We start from the raw sequence: 26,060 nt of genomic DNA, 5'->3' as shown, positions 1-26,060 counted from the left end.
AGCAAGAATAATTTTTATTTAAAAAAAAGAAAAAAGATTGAGTAGCACTGCAATTCTGCTAACTTCTGTGCTCACTGCTCTAAACTCTTGATACAAAAGCTTATACATTTCATGAAATATCAAGCTGTAAGACAATTGTTGTAGATTGAGAAAGAAAAAAAGGGAATGGGTACACTCAGGTCTCTGTTTGAGTTCAGGCACCAGAACTAACTAGTGAATCAATGAAGAGGACAGGCAATAAAATCCGTTCTTTTTAATGGGGACAAAGTTTTATGTTGCTCATAGTTGTAGAAAAATTGGAATGGGCTTCAAGTTAAATCCAAACTTCCAATTCCTATCTTGCAAGCTTTGGAATATGACCACATACTGATTTCACAAACAGCAAATGAATCAGTCTTTTAGATAGAAACTGATGGTGGGAAAGGTTCTTGGAAAGTACAAGGCATGTGACTGCAGTTCTAAATGTTCACAGTAAAACCTGAGTTCATGCAACCATGTTATTCCAACGTCCCTTCACCCATTTATTCAGCCCATTCAAATATCAAATGTGTTTACACCTCCTGCAGAAGACACCAAAATGTGTGGAGCCAATGAAAGCAACACAGTTCAACTTCCATGTTCACCAGCTGTCCATTTATATTCACTAGGTACTCATAGATAAGTACAAGTCTGCTTAATTAAGCAGAGTTTTTCCTTGTTGTAGTTCAATGATGGACAAAAGACAACCATGTACAATTTTTTTTTTTTTAATAAAGATAAAATTACAAAAAAGGTAAAATCAGCTCAGGAAAGGCAAATTACTTTAATAGATCAGTTTAGACATTTAACATAATAACTCACATCCATTTTTAAATACTATTACATAAAGCATGGTGAAGAAAGGAATTTCTGCCTCATAATTAGAAAACTCACAATACAACTTGCCAAAAAACAGAACAAAGCCATTTGAAAATAAATACAGTCCATGCCAAATAGTACAAAATGAAATCAGCAGTCTCTCTTCATACAAAAAGTTTTCTCCTTTTAGGTATTCTCCAACTCTGGTATTATGTTCTGCAACTGATGAGAGGCTATCTTTTGTTCAAGGGTTGCTGAGCTGTTCTGATTTTGCTCTGTACAAAGGCAAAAATAAACTGTTAAGCTGTTTTACTTTTTTAGAAATGCAACTTTAAATTAGTAGTCATGATTCTAAAATATTTAGTATTATGAGGACCTTAAAGTGATCTCTACAGAATTTAAAATATTATAAAGTATGGATTTAATTAATAAACACTCTTCAAAATGATTACATCATTCATTAATTATTGTTTACCCTTTGGCGTCTGTCTTTTCACCACTGCTGTCCTTGGCTTTATCCTCTTCCTTAACATCTGAAAAATCACGAGATTTTAAATATACCAAAAGATGCAAGAAAGCCTTAAAATACTTAAGAAGTAAACAGCATGACCAAAGGTTTTTTTTTCTTTGTATATAATTCTAGCCAGAGGGAACTAGCTTTTAAAAGAAGTCACTAGTTACATATTAACATACAGTGTTAAATACATCCCTCCAAAGGAGGGATCTGGGCACAATGCCAAGTGACTCAAAATGCCTCAAGGAAAGGTCTCTCTTGACTGGCCATAATGACAGCATGCAGTAATAAGACCTGGAGTTCCCATGAGCTCTTTGTGGTAGTCTTGTAACTTTAAGATGTATCCTGTTCTTAGAAAAATCAAGAGTCCTTGGAATTAAACTGTCCCTAGAACTCTATCCAGCTTCTGTTTCAGAGAAAATTAGTTGGCTCACCGCACAAACGCAAACAGGAACAAGCACTTTGTCCAACATATTTAACGTGAGAATCGTTCTCATCTCTATTTTCATTGAGCAATACAGATCCCTGGCTCTAAGATTTCAATCTTGTGGAGAAGGAGCAATATCCCTTGCCTGAAAACACTATTCTAGTGTGAACAGTTGTATCTTGAAACGGATTAATTTAAAAAAGAGGTCTTAAATATGATGGAAAAAATATATCATCTCAACAGCTAATGAACCGTTAACAGATAAAATATCTGTCTCCTGGCAGGACTGACATCTGCAGTTCTAAATACAGGATGAAATCACATCAGAGTCCTACCTGCTTTTTTGTCCTCAGTCTCTTTTTTGTCTTCCTCTATCCTGGCTTTCTTTGCTCCTTTCTTATGATCTGCAACATTTCGTCGTCCACCTTCTCCTTCATCTTCAGAATCTGAAAATTCTTCATCACAGGCTATGCGCTTATCAGATGCTCGAACTAGGATTCAGATTTATGATAATAATTAATCATAAAGTCCAACCACAACAGCCCTAATTAAAAAAAACCTACCAAATTAAGAATGAGTAATAACATACTACAGTAATTTAATGCTGATGAACTGTATTATGGATTAAAACACTATTTTTCAAGATACTCTGGGTCTCTCAACAATATCTTCCGGAAAATAGCTTTACAGAGACACAGGGTGGGAGTGGGGAATATTTTAACATGTATCAAATAAACTTCAAACACTGAAAACTAAATCACAGGAGAAAACATTATGGTTTCAACAGTTCAGAAAATGGACAGAGCACCAATAAGAGGTTATAGAATTATTCCAATCACCATCAAAAAAGGTTAAATGTAGCAGAAAACCCTTGGCTATAGCTGAAGAACAACTCAAAGTCCATAGAAAGGTTATGGTAACAAAGTGAGGGGTAGTGTTGCAAGTGTGGAAAAATGTCTCATATCAAAAAAGGAAATAAAAGGTTTTTTTCCTTAAACACTGTATGTCACTTTACATCAAAGGGGGACATAGCTTCTGTCTTTTAGTATTCACAAAAAGATACTGTATTTCTTTTGTTAAAATTCATTGAGATTTCTGAAGTATCTATTATAGGTCTGAAACTGCCAGACTGTTTTATAAGATGTAAAAAAACATGCTCTTCCACTGCTTCGTTAGACACTTTAGCAGGTTCATATTTGCAGTCAGATACCACCTTAAAACCACCAAGACTAGCAGACTAGTGGCAAAATGTTTGATGTAGGAAACAAAACTGCCAGTCTTCTAATAATGCACATTGCTATGCCTAAGGTTCTGAACAATTAAATCTAAAATTACTATATTTTGACATGTTCTATCATGAAATGATATTTCTTACTAGAAATGCGTTTATCTGGATCTTCTCCATCCTCATCTCCACTGTCTTCATGAACAGCATCTTCAGGAATGGCCTGCATCTGTACACCAGGTGCATGAGGTAACATACGCAAATTCTCAAATAAGCGTTGCCTGCAAGTAACAGACAAGAAAAGTTATTACTTCACAGAAGTAACATTTCCTTGAATTTTGTATTAAGTTCTGGAAACTCTGCATTCAAATTTAACCTGCTTCACTTTAGTCAGTTTCATTTTTCAATTTAAAAAAATGTCATGCCAAGTTCAGAAAGTTTACCATCCCTATGAGATCATTAGTGTCCTCAGTGTACTTGAATATCATTGTCTTTGTACTTTTCAAATACTTATTTTAATTCAACCTTCAATTCCCCACAGGGTCAGCACAAGTACCACCACTTGTGCTGAACTGGCAACAGTATTTCTCTGTTTATAATCAGCTAGAGTATCAACTTGGATAATAAACTACCTTCTAGTTTCTTAGAAAGAAAGTCAGACACTTGAAGCATGATGACTTCCCAGCTGTGTGCAGCAATGACATCAGAGTAAAAGTAACCCATCCGGATAAGATTCCTTACTGTCTGTTTAAGGGAGAACAGAGAGAAGTTCTGTCCTGTCTAAGCAACCTGATGTGATGGACATCACATTCCAAGCACCATGTGCAGGAGCAGGAAAGACACTTGGCTTCTCTTGGGACTCAAAATTATCATTCTAAAGTGCAAGTAGAAAGCAAGGTTTGGCAAGCATCTGTTGCCGCTGTATTTTTGGTGCTGAAAAAATATCTCCAGAGCAGTTAATTAGGGGTGAGATAAGAAAGGGTTTATTCTGTCAAGGCTAAGATGTTACAGGACGCGCGCGCCGGCCGTGCCTGAGAGGTTACATTTTATAATACCATCCATCCAATCCCAGATGTGTCCACCCTGTGGCCTTTACTCTGGTCTGCCCCGGGTCCACCCTCTTAAAATGGGTCTGGGGTGTATTTTGGGACCCCCCATTCATCCCATCTTCACCATCATCAGAGCACAAAGGGTACATGGTTACCTAATTCTTGACCGTATTCTGTGGTTTAGGCCCTGATATGCTGTTCTGCCGACAATCTAGGCCTTGCCTTGACAAAAGACTAAACATTTCTATTGGATTTGGGGCTATGAGTGATATAGGGAGCCTAGAATGGGGTGAGAGGGTTAAGGAATGTATAAACAAGGGTGCTGGAGAAAGGGAAAGGAACAAGGGACAAAAAGGGGGGGAGGTTGCTGCTTTTAAAATCTACTTCCACTACTTATAAAACTTAAAAGTCTTACAAATATTAGAAAAATAAAAACATTAGGGGCTTAAGGCATCGCATCAAATATCAGCATTTGCAACAATTACGTCAGTATCCTTCTGCAGAATTTGAAGAGCTAAGAGGCAACTAGTGCTTTTTTGGAATCTTTACAGTCTTTGCCTCTGTTTAAATCACATGACCTGGCACAGTAGTTTCACCAATCCAGGGAGCTCTGTAAAGCCAGGTCTCTATGAAAGCACACAACAAACTGAAGGAAAGTCCTCTGAAATGAGGGGTCAGTGACCTTGTGGGTGCTAGTATAAGAATGTGAGATTGTGTGTTTTCTATTGACAGAGATACAATCTGTACCCAGGGATGCAGCAGCAAGTTTTGCAGACTACTCGTACCACAAAAGCTCAACAACGTAAAACATACAGCAAAGAGCCTGGCAGATCACCAGCTGGAGTACTACATTACCACAGAGAAATTTTGTACAATTATACTAGCGAAAAATAAGTGTGCTTTTTTTTCCCCTCGTGCACATTATTAAAAACCCTTTTATTTGATTGAGATTTATATATTTGTGCTATGAATACCCATCACAGTCTATTCACCAATCACTTCAAAAATTAGTATTTTAACCACTTTGGTGAATTTTGCAATATGAGAGTTTAAAAGTTTTAGTAGTACCGGTAAACTTATACAGGTAATTTCACATCTTTATTCATCTATTTTTGGTAACCAAAAGAATTCCTGTGCACTGTTAACAGCCTGTTAAAACTTGAGGCAGGGATGGCAGTTTATTTTTTTAAACCCAGAGCAAGGACAAACCATGGTAAGCAAAGAGTACTTTAGGTTAACCAATTATCTTTGTCAGGTCAGTACAGAATCAACTGTACATATTCATTACTCCATCCCTGAAGTAAAATATTTGTTTCCAACCAAAATTTCAAGATGTGAGGAGTATCAAAAGTGGCACTGGTTAAAAACACATACCCGTCATAGCTTGGCAATGAGCACTGCTCAAACCTTGTGGATTTGTCAAACCACAGTCATTTAACTGCCTGCACACGTATCATTGTCTTTCCACAGTTTTGGATGTTCAAGCTCACATATGACGTTTTGTTTTTATACCTGACAGCTACAAAGAGTGACAGTCTCAGTTCACATTTAGATACAGGGCTGAGAATTAGAAATCCTGATCATCATGGCACACCAGCTTCCTTCCTGGCAGGATAAACTTTCTAAAAAACTAGAATGGAAACTCAAGTAAAATAGTCATCTTTTTAGTTGTTGGAAAAAGTAAAAATCCAAGCTGGGTCATAAATTTTCATATTTATAGTCATAGGACTTCATAAGCACACATACTGTTGTAGGAAGAGAGTTCCAAAAACCCCCTCTTTTGACAGAAATGAAAAACATGTCAAATCTATTCAGTACTTATTTTTAGTGTGTAACAGAGAAAGGCATTCAGTTTTCGAAACTGCCTAACAATTAAACTACTGGAGAAGCATGATCCACATGACCTACTTGATAGGTAAGATAATCATTACTTACTTGATCTTCTCCATATATTCTGGTGTATTCTGATTAGTCATATTTGAAGGACTAATATGAAGCTTGAAGTCTGGCCCAAAATATTCAAAGTAGTCGTTATATGGCAACTCTATAAACCAAAAAAACCAAGACAACTTTGTGATCCAAAAAAGATTTTAAATACAACAGTAGATTTGACAGAGTTTTACTTAGAGAACTATCACACCTGAAGCATTCAGGTAAGCAATACTTGAGCATTACCTGAACTGTTCAGTGTTTTTCCTCTAAATTATTCAATAAATGAACTTAAATTTGCTGGCAAAACACAAAGTGAAAGATCTCTTGTAATCACACATTAGAACAACATAAGTAATAAATTTGATAAAATAATTAAAAATGCTAATTCTGCAGGAAAGAAGATAAACTGACGATTTCTTGTAGCTGCTTTCAAAATTAGTCCAGTTTGAAAGGTTTGAGTGAACAATTCAAAATATTCTTTCAGTAAAACTTTTAATAGCCATTACTAGGTTGAAGATCACAGCTAATTCAATATCCTTGGTAAGGGCTGTACAGTGGTTGAGTGCTACCCATGTCTGTCGGTTTTCTCCCTTAACCCACTTTTCATATTTTCACAGATAATGGTCCCCTGACTGGAACAGTGAATCACCAAAATGAAGGTGACGAAGACTTGATAGCCAGGACAAGAGTAGTATTTTATATTGAATACGACTGTATCTTTCCAGACAAATTAAGAGAAATCTAAAAAACCCCATAGAACCCTTAAGAAATATGACACTGAAATCCATTTTTAATTGAAACCTTTATCTTTCTTCATCTATGATTATTACAGGATAAGAGATCTTGTTAGGTGGACAGAAAGCAGACAGGAAGATTAAGTTGCTATTGCAACATTTAGAAATGCACTGCTATTTCTCAGAACAGATCAAAGATAACAGGGACACAAAAAGTTGAGAAGAATGTTAAAAAAAATCCAAAAAACTTCATATGCATATATATAATTCATTGAAAGGGGCATGCTAATGGAAAAAAAATCCCAAGATAAGGAAATACTACTTTCTCTTCAAAAGCTTCGACTGACAAAGAATATATGTTGACAAGAAAGATGGAAAATATATATCTTGAAAGGCACAGTCCAAATAAGTCTTTTCTCAATGACAGCAGCATTCCTCTCAATGGACAGAAACACTGAATGTACCAAGTGATACATGAATAGCAGAAGTTTATCAGCAAAAGCTGAGATCCATCATGGAAAATGCCAGTGACTGATGTGCAACAAACCAGTCCAAATAGCAATTTTATATAAAAGGCATTCCAAAAACATGTCCAAGAGCATATCTGGCCAGAAGCAAAGCGAGCACAGGATCTTTGGGGATCTTCCTCAGACAAATTACTGGTTTTAAATTTTTTTAGATAGCTTGTATAGCAAAAATTGAGTGAAATGGAAGAGTGAAAGTCCATATACTTTCACAGCTACTTTTAAGTCAGATACAATGAAGAAACAGTAGTTTTCCTATGTAAAGCAGACACTTGCATACTCGCTAATTTCTTATGAATACCATGTCCATGTTGCAGCAGTACATATTCTATCATACTGATGATATTCATACTAGAAATACTTACAAGTAAGGTTCCGTAAGTTTTACATTTCGAATTTTCAAAAAATTAAAGCTCACTTAAAGCTCTTGCTAAGGCACAAAAAAGCCCCAAATACTTATGTTTATTTAGTGCATAAGATACTGAAAATTTATTAGCTGAATCCTAACAATAACTTTCTACATAGTTTATTCTAAACTGATGGATTAGAGCTGTCTAGAGACATATCTGCTATCTGTTCACTTAAAATCTCCCATGATTATTTCTTAATAAAATATTAATTTGAATATTAATATTTACCATTAGGAATTTCACAATCTAAGGCAACAGCAGTTTCATACGTCCAGCATCGAGCAACATTACGAATGGTATAGCCTCCTCCTCCTAACATCAGCAACGGCAAGTTAAAAGTCTTTACAACTTCCACACATTTAGCATGACCTGTCAAGCAAAAAGGGAGTTGACAATATATGCGAAATAGCTACTGAACAGAAAAATATATAATGAACTATTTAATCAGACATATGCAGTCACACTCAACAAGTAAGGACTGAATTGATTCAAACAGAACTGTCTCCCCCTAGAGCTAAGCACAGCCTCACAAGAAGTCAAGACCTACAGATGAGAAATGTACAAAACACAACGAACATCATCCACCCCAGTCTTCAGAGATGCATGATGGTCTATTGTTGCTCTGAAACGATCTTAGAATGTTCAGTGTTTTGTCTTTTCATAACTCATGTCATACACAATGACAAATCTAGGGACAATTTCTCAATCAAATGCAATGGGGGAAAAAGGGAAAACAAAATCAGTACTTGGTCCTTTCTACTTCTAAATTTGAACCTGTATTAGAGGTTGCTAAGTCTTGCTTACAGAGTGAACTGGTGCCAAGACAGTACACACTCCAGGGAGATACAGCATACTGAAAGGCATCTGTAGGAGGCAGCAGCTCTCTTGGTTTCCAAGATATGTAAGATGGAAAAAAATCTGAGCTGTATGGGCAACTGAAGTAGCTTTGCCACCTGGTGCAAATCAAGAAAAGAACCCTGAAACACTGCAGACCCAACAGATACTATACTGCATTTTGTTGCCTACAAAACTCTAATTGTCTCATTAAAGAAACCCCACAAAAACAAGAAAATCCAGAAACTGAATGATTCCAATAGGCTGGATTCAAGGCTTAGCAAAAGTTCAACATACATTTAACATTTTGTCACTTAAATAAATAATAATAAAATGATAATAATAACAGTAACATTTATGCTATTTGCTAAATTAACATCTTATCCCAATTTTGAGAATCACAATTTTGGATACAAATTTAAGTAATCCTAAAATACAGTAATTCTATGAAAATTAATAAAAATTAATGTAAACATTTCGCTCAGTATAACAAACACCACTATAAATTTAACAATGCAGAGAGTCTTCTCATTTCAGTAATACCTATTTTATACCCAACAAGGTGTTTGATGTTTAACATCTGCAGTCTAAGTGGACTAACTAGTTCTGTTATTTGCCCATCACTGTCTGCGTTGCAGACGACTGTTGTCCTGTCATTCCAGGATGCTGCTTTAAAGCTATAGAAAGCCTGTACATAGAAGAAAGGGAATCACTTGAGTGGCTAGGAAGCACATGGAAAACCAAGCTTCTTAACTTTTTTAGATGGACAGAAAGAAAGAGGCAACTTCTAGGTTTCTTTTGGCCACCCCTGTATAGCAAAGAAAGAGGTGATTAATCACATTAATGAACAAAATCTTTGTGACTCCAGTCCTCATCATGCAAGTGTCTTGAAAAACAGTATGAGGGGTAGAGGTTTCTAGTAAGTAAAAAGTTACAGACGACAAACAGACACTTTTCTGTTTACCTTTAACAGTAAGATTAAAGCATCCCAGCCTGTCACCAGACAGCGAATCTGCTCCACACTGTAATACTACAGCACTGGGCTGGTACATCTCCATTACTTTGGATATAATCTACAATTGATATAAAATAGCAAGTCATTAACTGACATTATGAAAATAAAATTAAACCAGCATCTTTGCAGAGAGATTAAAACCAAAAAAAGTACTCACTGGTTTGAATATTTGCCCATATGATTCATCATCTATACCATCCCTCATTGGAAAGTTGACAGCATAGTATTTGCCTTTTCCGGCACCAATGTCCTATACGCAAAGATGACAATACTTTAATACAAACACAGAATGCTATCATGGAAAAAATCTACACAAGTCTGCTGAGCTATCATTACACATATCTGTGAGGAATAAGAGGCAAAGTTTACTTGGTTCATGTTTTCCCATAAAACCATTTTGGAGTGAAGGAGTTATACACTAAGCCTAAAATAGCAAAAACACACTCAATTTTTTAATTCAAAGATTTAAGACAAAAAGACAAATCATAACTGTTTACTCTAGTAAAAATAGTTAAGCAAAAGCAAGTCTGAAAACCAAGAAGAGCAACACAATAAGCATGTTTTCAGTGTTATATAGAAGATTTGGACTTAAAGAGGTTTTTAAAACCATATTATTTTGCCCCAAACATAAGATGAGGAAGCAGCTGCAGCATAAGGGAGCAAAGAAAAATCAAACTGAGGCCACTTACAGGTGCCCTTGAAGAAACTGAGACTTTTTATTTTTTTAAACAAACAAACAAAAAAGAACTTGTAGATTATTCTCAGTTCCATCAGGTGTCAAGACAGGAACCTCAGTAGTTTATCCTACCAGCTTTCCTATATAACATATGCATTAAGAGAAAAAGTTCTTTACAAAAAAAATAATCAAGTGAATACACCCTGAATCCATCCACACAAAGATCTCTGCTTGACCCACATTTGCATTTCTTCCCTTTATTTCATCACCAAGACAGACAGAAGTCTGTTTTGGTGACAGAAAACTGCTCCAGTCTATAGAGCAGTTTTCTGCCACTAATAAAGGCGTAGTGGAGCAGACAGTGAGAATTGATCTGTTCAGTATGGCTGTAAACTATTATCAAACAGCAGCTCTGCAGAAAGATCTGCATTTCAGGTCCAATATCCTTGAAAAGCTACAAGTCATATGTAGGATAACCCAGCAATACAAATACTAAACTTCTCAACACTACCTACTGTAAGAGTCATGGACTTTTTCCCTCTTCCTGAACAAGGCCTCCTTAGCAGTAAATGCATCAGTAAAGTGTCACTTCCAGTAAATATTTTTAACTGGAGTGGGTGAGGGGAAACAGATGTGGGGAGGGTAACAAATGGCCCAATGAAACATAAACACAGGGCTAACAGTTGACTTTCATTGCCACCAGAACACTATTCATATTTCATACAGTATTGCAAGACTAGTGACACTGAAGACCCCTGCTGAATGCAACTCTGGATGATTTGAAGCATAAATTATCCACAGTCTCCCAAAGTGAATAATCTAGGCTTTAAGATGCTGAATTTTCTGAGGTGATCACAGAATCACAGAATGGTCAGGGTCGGACAAAGGGACCTCTGGAACTCATCTAGTCCAAGCCCTTGATAACGCAGGTTTCACAGGATCACACCCAGATGGGTTTTCAGTATATCCAGGAGACTCAACAATTTTCTTGGACTACTAGAGTGCTCTTGTCACCCTTAAAGTGTTTCTGTTTGTGCCCACTGCCTCTTATTCATTCACTGGGCACTACTGAAAAGAGGCAAGTCCCATCCTTTTGACACCTGCCCTTGAGATATTTGTAAGCATTGATGAGGTCCTCTCTCAGTTGTCTTTTGTCCAGGATAAAGAGGGCCAACTCTGTTAACCTTTCCTCATAAGAGAGATCCTCCAGTCCCCTCCATCATCTTTGTTGACCTCCACTGTACCCACTCCAGGAGTTCCATGTCTCTCTTGTACTGGAGAGCCCAGAACTGGACACAGCACTCCAGATGTGGTCTCAACAGGGCTCAGTAGAAGGGGAAGGATCACTTCCCTTGACCTGCTGGGTCACACTCTTCCTGATGCACTACAGGACACCATTGGCTTTCTTGGTCACAAGGGCACACTGCTGGATCACAGTTAACTTGTCCACCTGGACCCCAGGTCCACAGAGCTGCTTTCCAGCAGGTCAACCCCTAACCTGTTCATGGGGCTATTTCTCCTCTTGCCTTGCTTTACAGATTAAAAAAAAAAAAGAAATCATTAAATTCATCCTAAAATACAGCAAAGTCAAATGTTCACACTATTTCCCACTAAACAGTTGCTAGAGCTACTCAACAGATGTTTTCTGTAACTGATACTTGCGCTGGATATAAAGACTAAAGAAACAATATAGCATTCTGGTAGCTTCCCATTCACCTACAGATCAAGCTGACTCATTCGACCTGGGCCTCTGTGCAAACCAACTTATCTGTCCATGTATATAAATGACAAAATTAGTGTTATCATCTAAGATGTGTACAAGGTCAAAGAACTTACTAAGGACACTGGAAGTTTAGACTGAACAATACCTTCAGTAGAAAATGGATGAATGCTGATGAACTAGAAAATCTCAGTGAGATTCAGCTACGCTGATGGAGCAGCAATTACAAATTCATTATGAGACACGATGTTCCTGAATCAAATAAGTGTAACCTGATCAGCAATCTAGATCAACTAAAGAATGACAGAAATAAGCTGGAAAACATGCTACTGACCAAAAGAAAGATAAGATTTGGCTGTTAAAGTTGATAAAAATAACCACCAATGGCAGATCAAGTTAGGCAGAAGCAAGCAGCACAATACTGGCCTCCAGAAGGAATACTGACTTCTCAGAGAATTAGTTCTCCCTTTAGTTCTATTAGCTTTTCAAGCTCTGGACATAGGGAAAAGCTATTTTTTTTCCTATGGGGATGTAATTATTGCAATAAAGCCTGCTAAAGACCGTAAGAAGAAAACAATCATTTCAAAATACTAGCTAGCAGTGCAGAATAAAAGTTACCATGCCTGAGGTACTGTTTGTCACTGACACTGTGCCAAAAAATAAAAAAAACCAATAACATAAAATATTCTTCTATTTATTTCAACTGTGTTATCTTTAAATTCTTTGTTCTGGGTGTGGTGAGGTGAAGAGTCCATAAACTTCTCTGTCAACGGGAAGTGCTGCTTCTAAAAAGCCAACATATCTAGCCCTTCAAAAAAAAAAAAAATCTAGCCAAATTCAGCAACAACGGCTTGTCATGATAAACATCCTGGTCTGAGCTGCTTTTTGTTTGAAGCACCACTACCACCTTGTGGCCAGTCAAGTTAAACCACACAGATAAAAACTCTAACCTGATTTCTACTGAAATCAATTTAGAACACAGTTTAACAGAATCTAACAGCCATAATAACATTCAGCTCCAACAACCACACTGAAATGAATGCTTAGCATCCCACTGGGTTAAAGCTCAACTTTCACGTACTCCTGTGTCCTCTGGGTACGATCAGCACACTGGAAAGCACACATTTCAGGAGTGTTAGCCAAAACACAAACATTCGTATCTCATGAATCAATTTAAAGATAGTAGAAAAACAGTGAATTGTTTCCAGCACACCATTTTTGTAGGCCAACTTTTCAAAACTGCTTACAATTTTTAAAAAAAGTTTCTAACTCTATGTATAAACTGATGTGCAAAGTTCCTAACACCAGAGGTGCAACTTATCCTGAGAATACCTCTGATAAAACAGGTTTAATTTATGAGTTTGAAGCTAGGAATATATTAATCCTAATACTTGAAATGCTCTTTCAAGTTGTGAAGTAAAACAATTTCCTCTTCTAATAGATAAAAGTCTACCATGAGAAATGACTAAAAATTAATATGAAAGGCCAGGAAAATTTGGTTTCCATTCTCAGCTTTGCCAGAGATTCTACAACAGCTCAAATGATAATTCTTCACAGGCAAATGCTCCCTCCCTCAGGTTGCTACAATGCTCACTACATAACTGCTTGTGGGGCATGCTGAAGTTCTTAGGTAGTGAGCATCATGAGAATTCAAAACAAACTTCACGACATAAGAAATATTCCAAAAATGAGCCAACTCATATTACTAGGCAAATGGAACACAGTAAATTTAAATTGCAACTGAAGCTTTGTGACTATCAAAGGTGTGAAATGTGTTATTCTAAAATCTGAAATAAGTTTTGAAGGCATGTGATCTCCAAACAGCTACTTTTCACTGTAGATGCAGAACTGAAATGTATAGATAATTATAAATATACCAGACTGTCTTCTTAGAAACATCTCCAAAATCTGAGTGCATTAAACTAATGATATTTGAACAAAAAATTTCAGCCAATTTACCCAGAAATTAAAGTGCTGATTTCACTTAGAAGTCCCCACTATCCTGTATTATTTTTCCTAGGATTCCTTAACAAATCTATCACTCTAGACCGACATATTTTCTGAAAACTTACTGCTGTATACCACTATTCGACATAGTTATTGTAGCCTAGTGCTAAAACAGTATCTACAAGGAAGAGAGTAAGAGAGAATTTATCACCAATGAAATTTCATGTTTAACCTTACCCTAAGGTCTCCTGTGCCTGGAAAATATTCTCCATACTTATGGAATGATACTGTCATGACACGATCTGTGGTATAAAATGCTTCTTCAACACCATCACCATGATGGATATCAATATCAATATACAACACTCTTTGGTGATACCTAGGAAGAAAATAACATGAGAAATCATCATTATCTCTTATATTTATAATAGACTGATACCGAACAAGAAAAAAACTAGTGAAAAAACCCACAACCAGACATTAAAATCAAAGATTACAATCACGTTGATGATTTTGGTTGAGGCAACCATATGCTCTCAGAATTCTCAGTCCAGTTTGAATAGCAACATTATTAAGTTTATCTTAATCAAAATAAGTAATGTATCTAGTATTTACCCCAACTCATCTCACTCTGTAGAAGCTATACCTTGTGCTTCTGCTCATAGCATTTGTTGTTCACATCTGCTGAATTCACCCCTTTCACATGACACTTCTTTCTGCCTTGTCAATAATTATCAACAGTCTGTGTTCCATAAGCCCCCCAAAAATAAATTAAATACTTGTTTTTCATTGACTTTTCTTCTTCACCTCTCCAGCTTGTAAATATAGGCACATTCTTACTTTCGAGTGTATCACACTTTCTATTTGCAAAAATTTATTACACTACTGTTTAGTATTTCCTTAAATACTGCAAATTTCAGGTCATTTGAGATGGATAAAGAAACCAGTGGTTTGAAGCCTTAAGAGTACTGAAAACAGAATCGGCCCTTAAACTCTATGTTTTCTAATAAAGAACAAAGTCTGTCAACGTCAGAAGATGCATTTTCATCATGCTTTGTGCAGTACTATAGAATATGAGTCTGAGCAGCCACAATTTTGGGGACAGTCTCCTACGGTTACATAACCTATAACTATTTGCAAGATTCCTTCCTTCACATTCACATTAAGCTAAAAAATTCAGGACTGGACCACAGAAAATCATATCACTTTTCATAGACTGCACAGATAGCTCCTGAATATATGCTGCACATTAAAAAGTGTGTCTAATTATTTAGTCTCTTTAGAAACCTTTTCCATCTCTAAACTTCCAGATTACATCTGCTTCCCCCATTCCTCACCAGCAAACTCAGCTGTTCCATTCAAAAGAATCAAATACCTAGAATATTTCTTCTAATAAATGAGATTTATGTATTATTAGAAGGGATACAGTCTTCTGAAGTGGTAAAAGCAACATTCAGGATTTGGAATTTTAGTGAAACATTACTGCTTGAAGTTAATTATACGAGCACTTTTTCATTACTCTTCATTTTTTATTTTGCAGTCACAGAAGCACAGCTGTTATTTCACTATTTATTCATAACAGCCACATTAATTCATGTAATAATCCAGGAAAGCTCAGTGCATGATCTACCCTGAACATTCCTGTTTGGTTAGAAACAACTCAAGTGACAGGAAACAAGCAGGCATATTGTGAAACCACATGGATGTAAGATTATGAGCACAATGACTGCCCTAAGGGGTCAGGGTAGTGATCCATGTAGCCCACTATTCTGTCCCCCTGAGTAGATTAATATTTACAGAAAGCAAGTAAGCCTATCCATTTTCTGAATTCTGCTACTCTAGTACTTCCCCACCATCTAGACTTACAGCACATGGTGTTTTACATGGTGCACTGTTGCTTGGATCTTTAACATCCATTTGCAGATCTCTTGTCCATGATTACTTTTAATCCCTTTTGAACCTTGTCGCTGTCTGCTTCCTTAAGCCTCCTGTGGCAACAAGTTCCAGAAGTTCACTATCCTCTGCATAAAGAATTATTTCTAAATATCTCTTTTTAACCTATCTCCTACTAGTTAACTTTTCAGCTTGCCTGTATTTAAGTTTGAACATCCTGATGAAGCCAAACCAGGCAGAGATTGGAGCCTTCTTAATTGAAACTGTAGAATTTCAACATGGGCTATGAAAACTCACTGAAATAACTACAATCCATATCTTAAAACATTTAAATATTTAAATTTGACACTTTCTATAATTTTATCTTCATCACAAACTTACTTCAGTAACTCAAGGATGGCAAGCACAATATCATTGACATAACAGAAACCAGATGCCTCCGATTTCTTGGCATGGTGAAGTCCTCCAGCCCAATTGACTGCCATGTCTGTTTGTTGTCTGTTTAATTTTACTGCCCCAGCTGTAAGAAGACACAGAGAAGAATGAAAGAAAAGGGAGTCAGAAATTTCTGATGGCCTTTAAATCTGATACATGAAATAATATTTTATTTTTTAAATAAACTGATCTTAGAACTGATCTCCTATCAACACAGATACTTAATATATCTCATATTTTACAGTCTGTAACTGATATATTATAAATAATAAATAAATATATTAAAAAACCCTTATACTTGCTTCAGTTTTAAATATGCTAACAAAATTTTAAGTTGCTGACATAAACCTACTGAAGTTACAAAAGAGCTGGCAAACAACCCAGACTTACCAACAGAGCCTCCAGTTGACAGCTGACAAAACTCAAACAGGCCATCAAATACAGGACAATCTTCTCCAACATTAACTGTGTAAGAAATGTATTACTTTTTCAAAAGACCATTCCAATAGCATTGATATATACATGGATAACTCAGATGCATAGTTCATTCAGCATTTTAACTACTTACCCCCCACCCCACTTCATTTGCTAGGCTAAATTTCAAACACTGAAAGCAATGTAGAATCTTTATAGTATAAGATGACTTCAAACTTTTTTCTTTTTTTTTCTTTTTTTAATTCTTTTTAGTTTCTGTGGGAAGATTTGTCTGCTCATTAACAAGAAGTTCGATGATTTTTAGATTTTTGAAGAAGTGCTGATTAACATAGGTCATGTTAAAAAACGCACAATTACTTAGAAAAATAATTTGCTGACAATAAAGCATCATAAAGAGGTTACAATACTGCCTTTAAAATTTATATAATAGCTGTCAAACTGCATTCCTAACACCACTTTGAGCCTATTCCTATAATTAGAAAAATAACAGAAAGGGTGAACAGTGAAAAAGGTACAATTCTTACTATCTCCCTCCAAGAGAAATGAATAACTTCTTTTCTTGACTTAAACACTTTTTAACACATTAATTTTTACTTCTCTACTATTCTAAAAGCCATTCTTTTTCAGAAAGATTTTAAGGGACTTTCATAAACAGCTCACACAAAGTTTAATCTATGCATTAAGCCTTATTATTAGTAGTAGTATTTCACATCTAGAATACATCCTATGAAAGAAGAGGCAAAAATTCTTACATATGCTTAAAGAATATTTTTTCCAACATGGCTGGTTTTAATGGAAAAGTCCAAAATAGCATAGCTAAAGGCAAGCATATGTTACTCTTGCTAAGAGTATTTCTCTAACTTCTGTATTGGTGAATATTGAGCTTTAAACAATGCTAACCATCAAAGCACATGCACGTAGATTTAGCCTAATGTTGACACTTACATCTCTGCATTTGCTTGCTGTACTCAGACATATTGTCAGGCCTTATTGATCGGAGAAATTTGATATATTCATCACTATGGTACTTGGTCATTTCCTCAGCAGTTGCTTTGTGGGGTCGCTGATAACAAGAACAAATTAAAGAAATAATCAGAGCGCTCTGCAAAATCAGCTAACAATTGGCTAAAACAGGCAACTTGAAAGAAATCTCACCTACTTTGAAATGAAAACAGTTAAAGTGACAGAGTGCTGTTTTACATAAAGCAAGGGCTACTCTGTTGTGAATATACAACTTCATTAAATACTGCTTCACTTTTAAGTAAAAGAGCTCTGAATACACTAAGTATTCTCTGTTTCCACTTTCACCTCTCTCATTTGTGTGACAATACTTGAAGATCTTTAAAAATAACTAAAAACACTTCAATGGATATTCTATTGCTTATACTTACATAAATTTCCATTTTTCTGTATAAGCCATAGTTTAGCAGCAAGTTATGGGTCATTCGGATCCTGTGAGGTTTCATTGGATGCCCTTGTCCATAGTAATAGTTTCCAATATCACCTGTCAATATTACACAAAAGAATAGCTATTCATATTACAAGTTTTCATTGCCACTTAGAAGAATCATTCTCAGAAGATAAGTAAACAGGTACGATTCCAGAAGACAAACAAACCCCATAAAGGGAGTACAGTCTATTTCAAAAAGGCCACAATGAAAACAAACCGTTGTATGTCAGAAACAAGAAACAGAGGGCAAAAAAGAGCCTGAATCTAACATTTTCACTACAAGTAGACAGTAGTGAGAGAGCAAAGACTACAAGACATGGTTTCAAATCAAGAGTGACGTTCCGGCCCAGTAATGGGCCAGAACTGAAGAATAAATAATGGGAAACAGAACTGGAATTAACAAGGAAGTCGAAATTACTGATGACATTGCCACATAATGACATAAGAGAGGCTGTAGTAAAACCTACCATTTTGCAGGAGCTGATTTTAAGATCCTCAGCCTGTCCTGAACTACTAATACTAGCAGTTAACACTCCAGAAGTTAGCTTCAGATCCATTGTGGCAACCACATGCACAAACATTCCCCAGACACTTGCTGCTAGAGATCCACAGCAGTTTAACAAGAACCTTGTAATCCAGATTATCCTGGCTCTATCAAATTGAAAAGCAACTAGACAGACAATTAAAAAAACAAATTTGACACTCATTTCCAAGAAAAGAATGTCTGCTCTCATGGGCTAGTAATAAGTTTTCTTCCATGCTTGGGTACTGTTAGAACATAGACAACCCAATTTTGAGCACTGATATTCCTGAGACATGAACCATTTTAAACAGAACGGGTTCTGGAAACGTAAATGAGCCTAAAAATTATGTCCAGTTGTCAAAGGCTTTCAGGTGGAGAATTCTATAACAACTCTTCACAACAGCACCTCTCTTCTTTTTGAGCAAACTTTCCGATAGGATTACTGAACTTTACCTTCTTTAACTTTTTACTTTTCTTTCACATCCTTCAACATGCTCTGCCTTGTCCACTGGGAACAAAAGAAACACTATTTTCACAATGTCATACTATTTTACAAATTTTGTCAGTCAGAGGCAAGAAGCAGCACCACTACAAAAACAGCTTTAGTTTCACCTCTTCAGCATGAGCTTTGTGGAGGAAGGGTGAATGTCAGCTTAAGGTAGCATCATCAACTACCAAGAAAAACAAGTATTACAGTAAGATTATAAATCTCAAAGCATTTTAAAATCCTTCAAGCTTTCAGTTTTCAAAGTGACAAGGAGAGGTAAGAATACTTAAGAAAACAGATATAATCTAATGTAACATAACAAGAAGGTATTTGGAAAAACAACCACTCAACACCTAGCTCTTTGCCATCCCATAACAATAGAAACACCAAGTTTCAACACTAAGAACTTGGAAGAGCTTGGACCTTCTAACCTGGATACGTAAGTAGAAGGTTAGCACTTTCTGTTAGTTACTAAAACCTGGAGTCTGCAGGTACTTATTGCAAGCCTGCAGGTTTGGTCACACGCACATCAAGAGCAAAAGGTATTAAGAATATTAACAAACTCCTTCCTTCCGCTAAAAACATTTTCAAGCATTTTATGAAAGAATACCTTTTATATTTAGTGTTTAGGAAAAATCTATCTCGGCTCTTTGGAACTAATGCCTAGAAGATGAAAACCAACAATTCACTAGCTCTACTTTGTTTTTTGAAGTTCCAGATTTAAAAAAAACTTCAAGCTAGTAAGAGCTTAAATTGAAATTTTTAAGACAATAGTGACTATAAATAATATGATGCTTTTGAGGAAACTTCATTCCAAATGCATTTATGGCTTAAGGAATGGGTTTTTTTACAGGCCACTTCATTTTTAACTCCTTCAGCTTATACAGTCCTCACTGACATTTTACTCAGAATGCTGATGGATAGGGAAGCAGACAATTAAGAATTATTTTGTATCTTACGTATAAGGTAGAATCCATTACTTTTCCCATATGTAATAGAGAAAAAATAAAATTAACAAGTTTCCCAAATAAAATTGCAACATATCCTTCAATATACTGCAATTATTCAACTAAAAAGATTCAAATTTATGCATATTCTATATACCATACACTGCAGCAGACACTTAAATAAACAAATCAATAAATTAAGCATACTTTTTAGCTATCACTTTATTTTTTACCAGAAAAGAGAATTTTAAAATAATTGGCACACTGGTAAATTTAATGGGAGTTTATTTAATAAAACAGAAGATCTGTGGGTGAGTATCTGGCAGAAGCTTATTGATCCTTCCAGATTAGAGGCCAGCAGTAGTGACTAGCAATAGATATCAATATAATACACTTCAGTAACAAACAATAGAATACCACTTATATCTTTCAGGTCTCAGCATCACCAACAAAAAAGGGTTTTGGCATTAGGCTAATTAAAAAAAAAAATTCAAACATATGGACAAGAAGTCCATCAAGTTTCAAGGGATTGTAGTAATGTCTATGTAGGCAGGGGTGGGGAAGGAAAAGATACACAAGAAGTTCCTTTTTCTTCATTAGCACCTTAATTTTCAACTAACATCACACAAAGAAGTGGACCCATTTTGGACTCATCATCTTGTGATGAAGGCAAAGGTGTCAAAAGTCTCTCCTCCTCTGCCCATTGAAAAAGATGGTGGCTTCCTGGTACAAACACTTCGTCCACTGATCCTGAAATTTATGTCTCTCTTCTTCATATGTGACAGCCTTATTGGGGCACTTAGGGGAGAAAAGCGATGTGTACCAAGTGCTAGTGTGTGTGAGGATGGGACACTGCCCTCACTAACAGACCTAAAAAGCTCTGCACATCGTGCCAGCCTAACTCTGACTGAGGTATGCTTATATAAGAGAAATGGTATGGTGAGGCCAAGCACACAAGACTATTACTGCAGATAATACGAGTACTTGACCCTAAACTTATTAATACAAAGGTAAAAATCATACAGAAGTGTTATGAGCATATTTATATCGCTTACCAGTGTGGGCACATACAGTAGGTGCAAAAGAAAAACTGAATGAGGAAGCGGAGGGAAAAAATGCAAAGTAGTATATGTAGAAAGTTTGCAAATCTATTAGTCTTTCACAACAAGGTTTTGAAGACTGAAATTTACTGTTTTATATCAGTAAAAATGTCAGCTAAATGGCTCTCATTGAGAAGTAGCAACACACAATCTCTGAAAAGTTGAGTCCTTACGTAAAGTGCCCATTTAATGCTAGTATGAGTTTACTGCCCTGTACTGTTCAGCACCTGATGCAAAATATTATACCAACAGGTGACCAGAAGACCCATCTGAAGACTGTTACATACACTGTCACATCCTAAGTTCAAATATATATATATAAAAAATTGTTTCTAAATTCGTACAAGTTACACACCAAAATGAAGAGTGCTAACAAATAAACTGATTCCTTCAATGAACATAAGTTTTAGACACCCACTTCTCTATCTGAGACTTTAGCAAGGCCTACAGATAATATTCTAACACACAGAAAAATACAAGAGGCTACATGTCCTAAAGGAACCTCAGTTGTGTCCAAAAACATACAACTGAGCAACTACATGGTGCAATGTGCCCAAAAGAGTATATTAGTCTCTCCAGTTACTATGACATACAGAAAAATAACACCACTAAATTTACCCATTACAAAGCAGTCTTAAGTGCCTGAATAGAGGCAAGATATGACATTTATGCTTGTTTTTTTACTTTGCAACTTGCAAGTTACATTACTTCGTAACTTTGAACAGATAAACTCTTATGCACACAACCACATTGCTTATTTTTAGTTGCCATGAATGATGAGGTATTTCAGAACTGCACTATGAGCAGAAACCTAATTGAAAAAATGGAAACCACGTGGAAAAAATATCTTAATAGCAGTAGTTACATTGAATTGACTTCAGCGATAGTAAGAAGTAAACTCACGTAAAGATGAATGTAAAAAAGACCATCAAACAGGTCTAAAATTACTGCACTAGTGTCTGAAAGGCTGGGCATTTTATTCTATTTTTAAAATTAAGCCAACAGCAGAAGACTAGCAAAGCTCTGACTTTTGAGCCCTGAGCAGAGGCTGGACATCATCACCTGGTTTGGAAGCCACTGCACAAACTATTTATGAATTTCCAGAAAACACTTCACTTTAAGTTAATTTTATCTGCAGATGTAAGCTTTAACTAGAAATGCTACTTAAACAATGTCCAACTACAGCAGCATACTGCCCTACTAAAACAGGTTTAGTCTTGTCTTTATGGGTGGAACCAACCACACTCTGATGCAGATCTCTCAAATTTTTCATGAAGGTAGAGCCTTTTGAACACCCACTCTAACTTCTGCACAAGCAGAGATCTAAACAATACTGCTAGTGCACTGGCATGGAATAAATACATTCACTCACTGTAACCATGTGAGTTGCGTGATTCTCTAGAACTGTGCTTTGCTGTACAGGAGCACAGAGTTGTAAAGACCATCTGGGTCCCTTGCTATGGTCAACTGTACAATACATATACCTATCTAGGAAGAGCTGAGCTACCCGAGCCACAATGTTGCAAGACCATGACAACAATCTGAAGGTACTTGGTAAGAGATTAAAATAAAAGCTACGATATCCTCCCGTATCTAGCATGGTTCTAGGCAGTGTGAGGAACACACTTCGCTAAGCTAAGGCCATACACATACTAAGACTAGAAGCACGTATTAAAAATATTTCAAATAAGATCACCAGAGTATTTTAATTTGTAGATTTTTAGTTCTTCCTGTAGTATACTGGCTCAAATTTAAATGAAATTCCTGACTTGAACACAATTACAAGCAAGGAAGATTCCAGAAACTGGATGTGGTTGGCTGTCTATTACAAGCAAACTGTGGGTAATGAAATCAAGCTTTGTCTACTTAAAGTTCATTCGTTCTGAGTACAGTATGAAGGGTATTAAAAGTATTAATTATCAAAAAAACTGTTAACAGCAACACACTCTGGGAAAACTTGGCACTTTTTAAACTTAGTACACACAGGCTAATTTAAAAAAGCAGTCTTAGATGACAACCACACTGAGTTTCACAAAAAGCATGGAGAAATTTATTGCATCTCAGAAGATAAGGGTATATGCTTCTAGAACTTTTCAATACTTTTTAGTGTATACTTTGCAAGAAAGAGAGTAAAAGTATGTGTGGAGGGCTAATTATGACAAAAAATGGTATTTTACTTCAGTTATGACATGCCTTTAGAGATACACCACTATCTCAGTTGGGTGCTTGAGATACATTTGCATTTTTTTTGTTTTGGGTTATTTAGGGCTTCAAATACTCCCTTTGCTGTGATTCAATGACTTTGCTGGTACAATACAGTTACAAAACACTCAGAATTGCCAGATGAACCCCACACTAGCATCAGGAATATTTACTGCACGTATTAACTCTAAAATTTCTTCTAATAACTCTATTTCCAAAAGACATGTAAAATAACTGTTGGATTTGGTAATTAAATGAGACAGCAAAAGTATTCTAAAGCTGTTTCTGTCATATATAAAGCATTTATTTTAAGTCACTTTCAGCACAGATCCTATTTTCTCTACATTATTAACTGCTTTTATCCTAGTCTACATATTCAAGCAACATATGAGCTTCAAGTGCCTTAAGTTGCCATTATCCTGCCACCTCCAAACTTCTTCCTCTTCCAGTTTCTCCCCTCTCTTTACTAGCACAGCTTTTTGGCTGTTAATGTGAATCTAATCCTAGCATCGAGTATCAAAATTCAGGGATCACAGGAAAACTGAGTATATCAATATCTAGTAAACTATAGCCACTTGACTTAATTAAAAAAAGAGCAAACTCAAAAAAAAAAAAGAAAGCAAACATTTGCAGAGAGAAAGCCTCTAAACTATCACTGCTGTCTTTCTTTCAACAAGGTGAAAAGTGATTCCTCTTCCCTAGGAAAAGTAAGATCCCAGCTTCACCAAAATTATCCCTAACAGGGGCCTCCTTTCCCCTTTAGGCGGAACAAAGAACCAGAGCTAGCAACAAAGAGAAGGGGGCGGCAACCACCACTCTGCCTCCTTTAGTGTGGTTAAAAAAAAAAAAAAAAAGCCAAGACAGGCCCCACAGGATCTGCCATTTTTAAAGAACAGCAGATTTGCTACAGCAACAGACATCTTTGATATCTTAGTGGGTTTAGCCACTCATCTTCATTTCCAAAATGGTGAAAACACCAAAGCCCTATGGCCAAACATCCTCAACCTCCGTTTCCTGGCTACTATCAAGATCAGTCTCAGATGCCATTGCACAGAATTGTTACAATAGGAGGCAATTAAAAAACATAAAATAAAATCTCTTAACTAATCTAACCAACGAGCTTACAAAAAGGAATAAACCAACTGAAGCTCAAGAAGAAAACAAAAAGTTCTTGCCGCTTTGGCCAGAGAAAACCTCAAATAAGTTGCTGAAAAAATCTGAAACCAAGCAAAAGCTTCACGTACTTCTTCGCCGTTTCTGGCAACACAGATCACAATCCCCTGTGTCCCCACCAGACAAGCGTGCAAATTCAGAAGGCCTGCAAGCAACTAAAATTTCACTACTATTAAACACCTACGCACACAACTTTTTGCGTTTTTCAGGAAGGCAAGCTCGTGGGAGCCAGACCTCTGCTCCGATGCGACCACAGCTTGGGGAACTGGTGGGGGCAGAGTCCCCCTGCCCCTCCGCACCCCACCCTTCGGTCTGAAAGCCAGAGAAAGGGAAAGGCCTCAGCCCAACAATCACCAGGTGCCGGAGCTACACATGGCCTGGACTTTCTTTGCAGAGGAGGAGCCAGACAAGGCAGCTACTCCAACGCCTCCGTGCTCAGAGGATAGAGGGGAGTGTCTCAACTTTTCTTTTTTTTTTTCTGGGGGGGTGGGGGTGTGTGTAACAATTCACAGCACTCACCACCGGGCCCGGCAGGCCCCGCAGCTCCCGACCCGCACCAACACCCGCAGCCCCCCCTCCGCCGCCCCCAGCCCGGCGGCCCCGGGGCTCGGGAGCGGGGCACTGCGGGGAACCCCAGCCGCCACGGTGCCGGGACGGGGGGATCTCCTCCCGATGGGGAAGGGACGCCCGTGCCGGCGGGGCCCGGGGGCAGAGCCCGCCCCGGGCGGCCATTAGAGGGGCACCCCCCGCTCCTACACACGCGCTCCCGCGCCGGCCCTGCTCACCGTCGTAATAGTAGCAGACTTTCTTCTTGCCACCGCCCTGACTGTACGCCATAGGGCTGCCGCGCCGGGGCCGAGGGCAGGGAGCGGGAGGCCGAGGAGAGCGCGGAGCCGGCTCGGAGGGTGGGAGGGGGCGGGAGAGCGGGAACTCGCGGCGCCGGGACCGCCAGCAGCGGGAGCGGGCCGGGCCGGCGGGAGGGGCCGCTGGCGGAGCGCGCCCAATCCGCCGCCGACGGGGGTAGGCAAGGGACAGAAGGTTGCGAAGAGGACGCACGAAAGCGACCACAGGCTCCCTCCGCCTTCTCCGTGCTGCTCTATGTAGACACACACGCACAGCTGAGGAAAGAAGCTAGCGGGGATTCCTCATAAGCGAACTCTTGGAGGCGGCTCTTTCCTCGTCCACCCCCACGGTGCTCAGTGGTACGGTCCCCCGCGGGCGTTTGGGGTGTAACCCCGCCCCCCAGCGGGGCCATCTGGCGCGTGCGCGCAGCGGGCACTCTGTCCCACATGGCGGCTGCGGCGGGAGCGGGAACTGGGAGCCCCCTGCGCCGGGGGAACGGCGGGCACGGCCCTACTCGGCCCCAGAGCCGCAGCGGATCCCTTCAGCCGCCGGGCTACCTTGTCGGTAACCGGGCAGCGCCTTCCGCCGCGCTGGGGCCGGTACCTCCGGTGGGGCGGGGGCAGATGTTTGACATGTCGGTGCGTCGCGTCGTGTCCCCTCTCCGAGTGAGAACTCACCCAGACTGCTGTTTTCCACAACAAAACCTGTTTCTGGTTTTCTTTGTTGTT

General features: G+C 37.9%; 1 protein-coding gene across 1 annotated transcript; it reads right to left on the bottom strand.

The window, feature by feature from the left end:
- Positions 1-730: 730 nt before the first annotated feature.
- On the bottom strand, positions 731-25,453 carry HDAC2 (histone deacetylase 2). Its single transcript, XM_064649728.1, has 14 exons — positions 25,275-25,453; positions 17,999-18,111; positions 17,553-17,670; positions 16,563-16,637; positions 16,119-16,257; positions 14,082-14,223; positions 9,659-9,751; positions 9,451-9,559; positions 7,881-8,021; positions 5,988-6,096; positions 3,154-3,284; positions 2,114-2,269; positions 1,313-1,370; positions 731-1,112 (listed from the first exon to the last, which is right to left on the bottom strand). Exons 1-14 carry the CDS (start codon positions 25,324-25,326, stop codon positions 1,082-1,084), a joined length of 1,467 nt encoding a protein of 488 aa, XP_064505798.1. The 5' UTR covers positions 25,327-25,453; the 3' UTR covers positions 731-1,081.
- Positions 25,454-26,060: the final 607 nt, after the last annotated feature.

This window comes from Pseudopipra pipra, chromosome 3 (genome assembly GCF_036250125.1).
Source record: "Pseudopipra pipra isolate bDixPip1 chromosome 3, bDixPip1.hap1, whole genome shotgun sequence".
Classification (NCBI taxonomy): domain Eukaryota; kingdom Metazoa; phylum Chordata; class Aves; order Passeriformes; family Pipridae; genus Pseudopipra; species Pseudopipra pipra.
The sequence above is the reverse complement of the archived record's forward strand: the minus strand, read 5'-3'. Positions and strand labels throughout refer to the sequence as shown.

Bases quoted from the DNA above. Each gene is read 5' to 3' on its own strand.
- HDAC2 (XM_064649728.1), bottom strand. From the start codon at position 25,326: ATGGCGTACAGTCAGGGCGGTGGCAAGAAGAAAGTCTGCTACTATTAC. The intron at 18,112-25,274 runs GTGAGCAGGGCC...TAATATTGACAG, and splicing joins AGTCTGCTACTATTACGACG to GTGATATTGGAAACTATTAC. The intron at 8,022-9,450 runs GTAAACAGAAAA...TTTGCTTGACAG, and splicing joins CTTTAATCTTACTGTTAAAG to GTCATGCTAAATGTGTGGAA.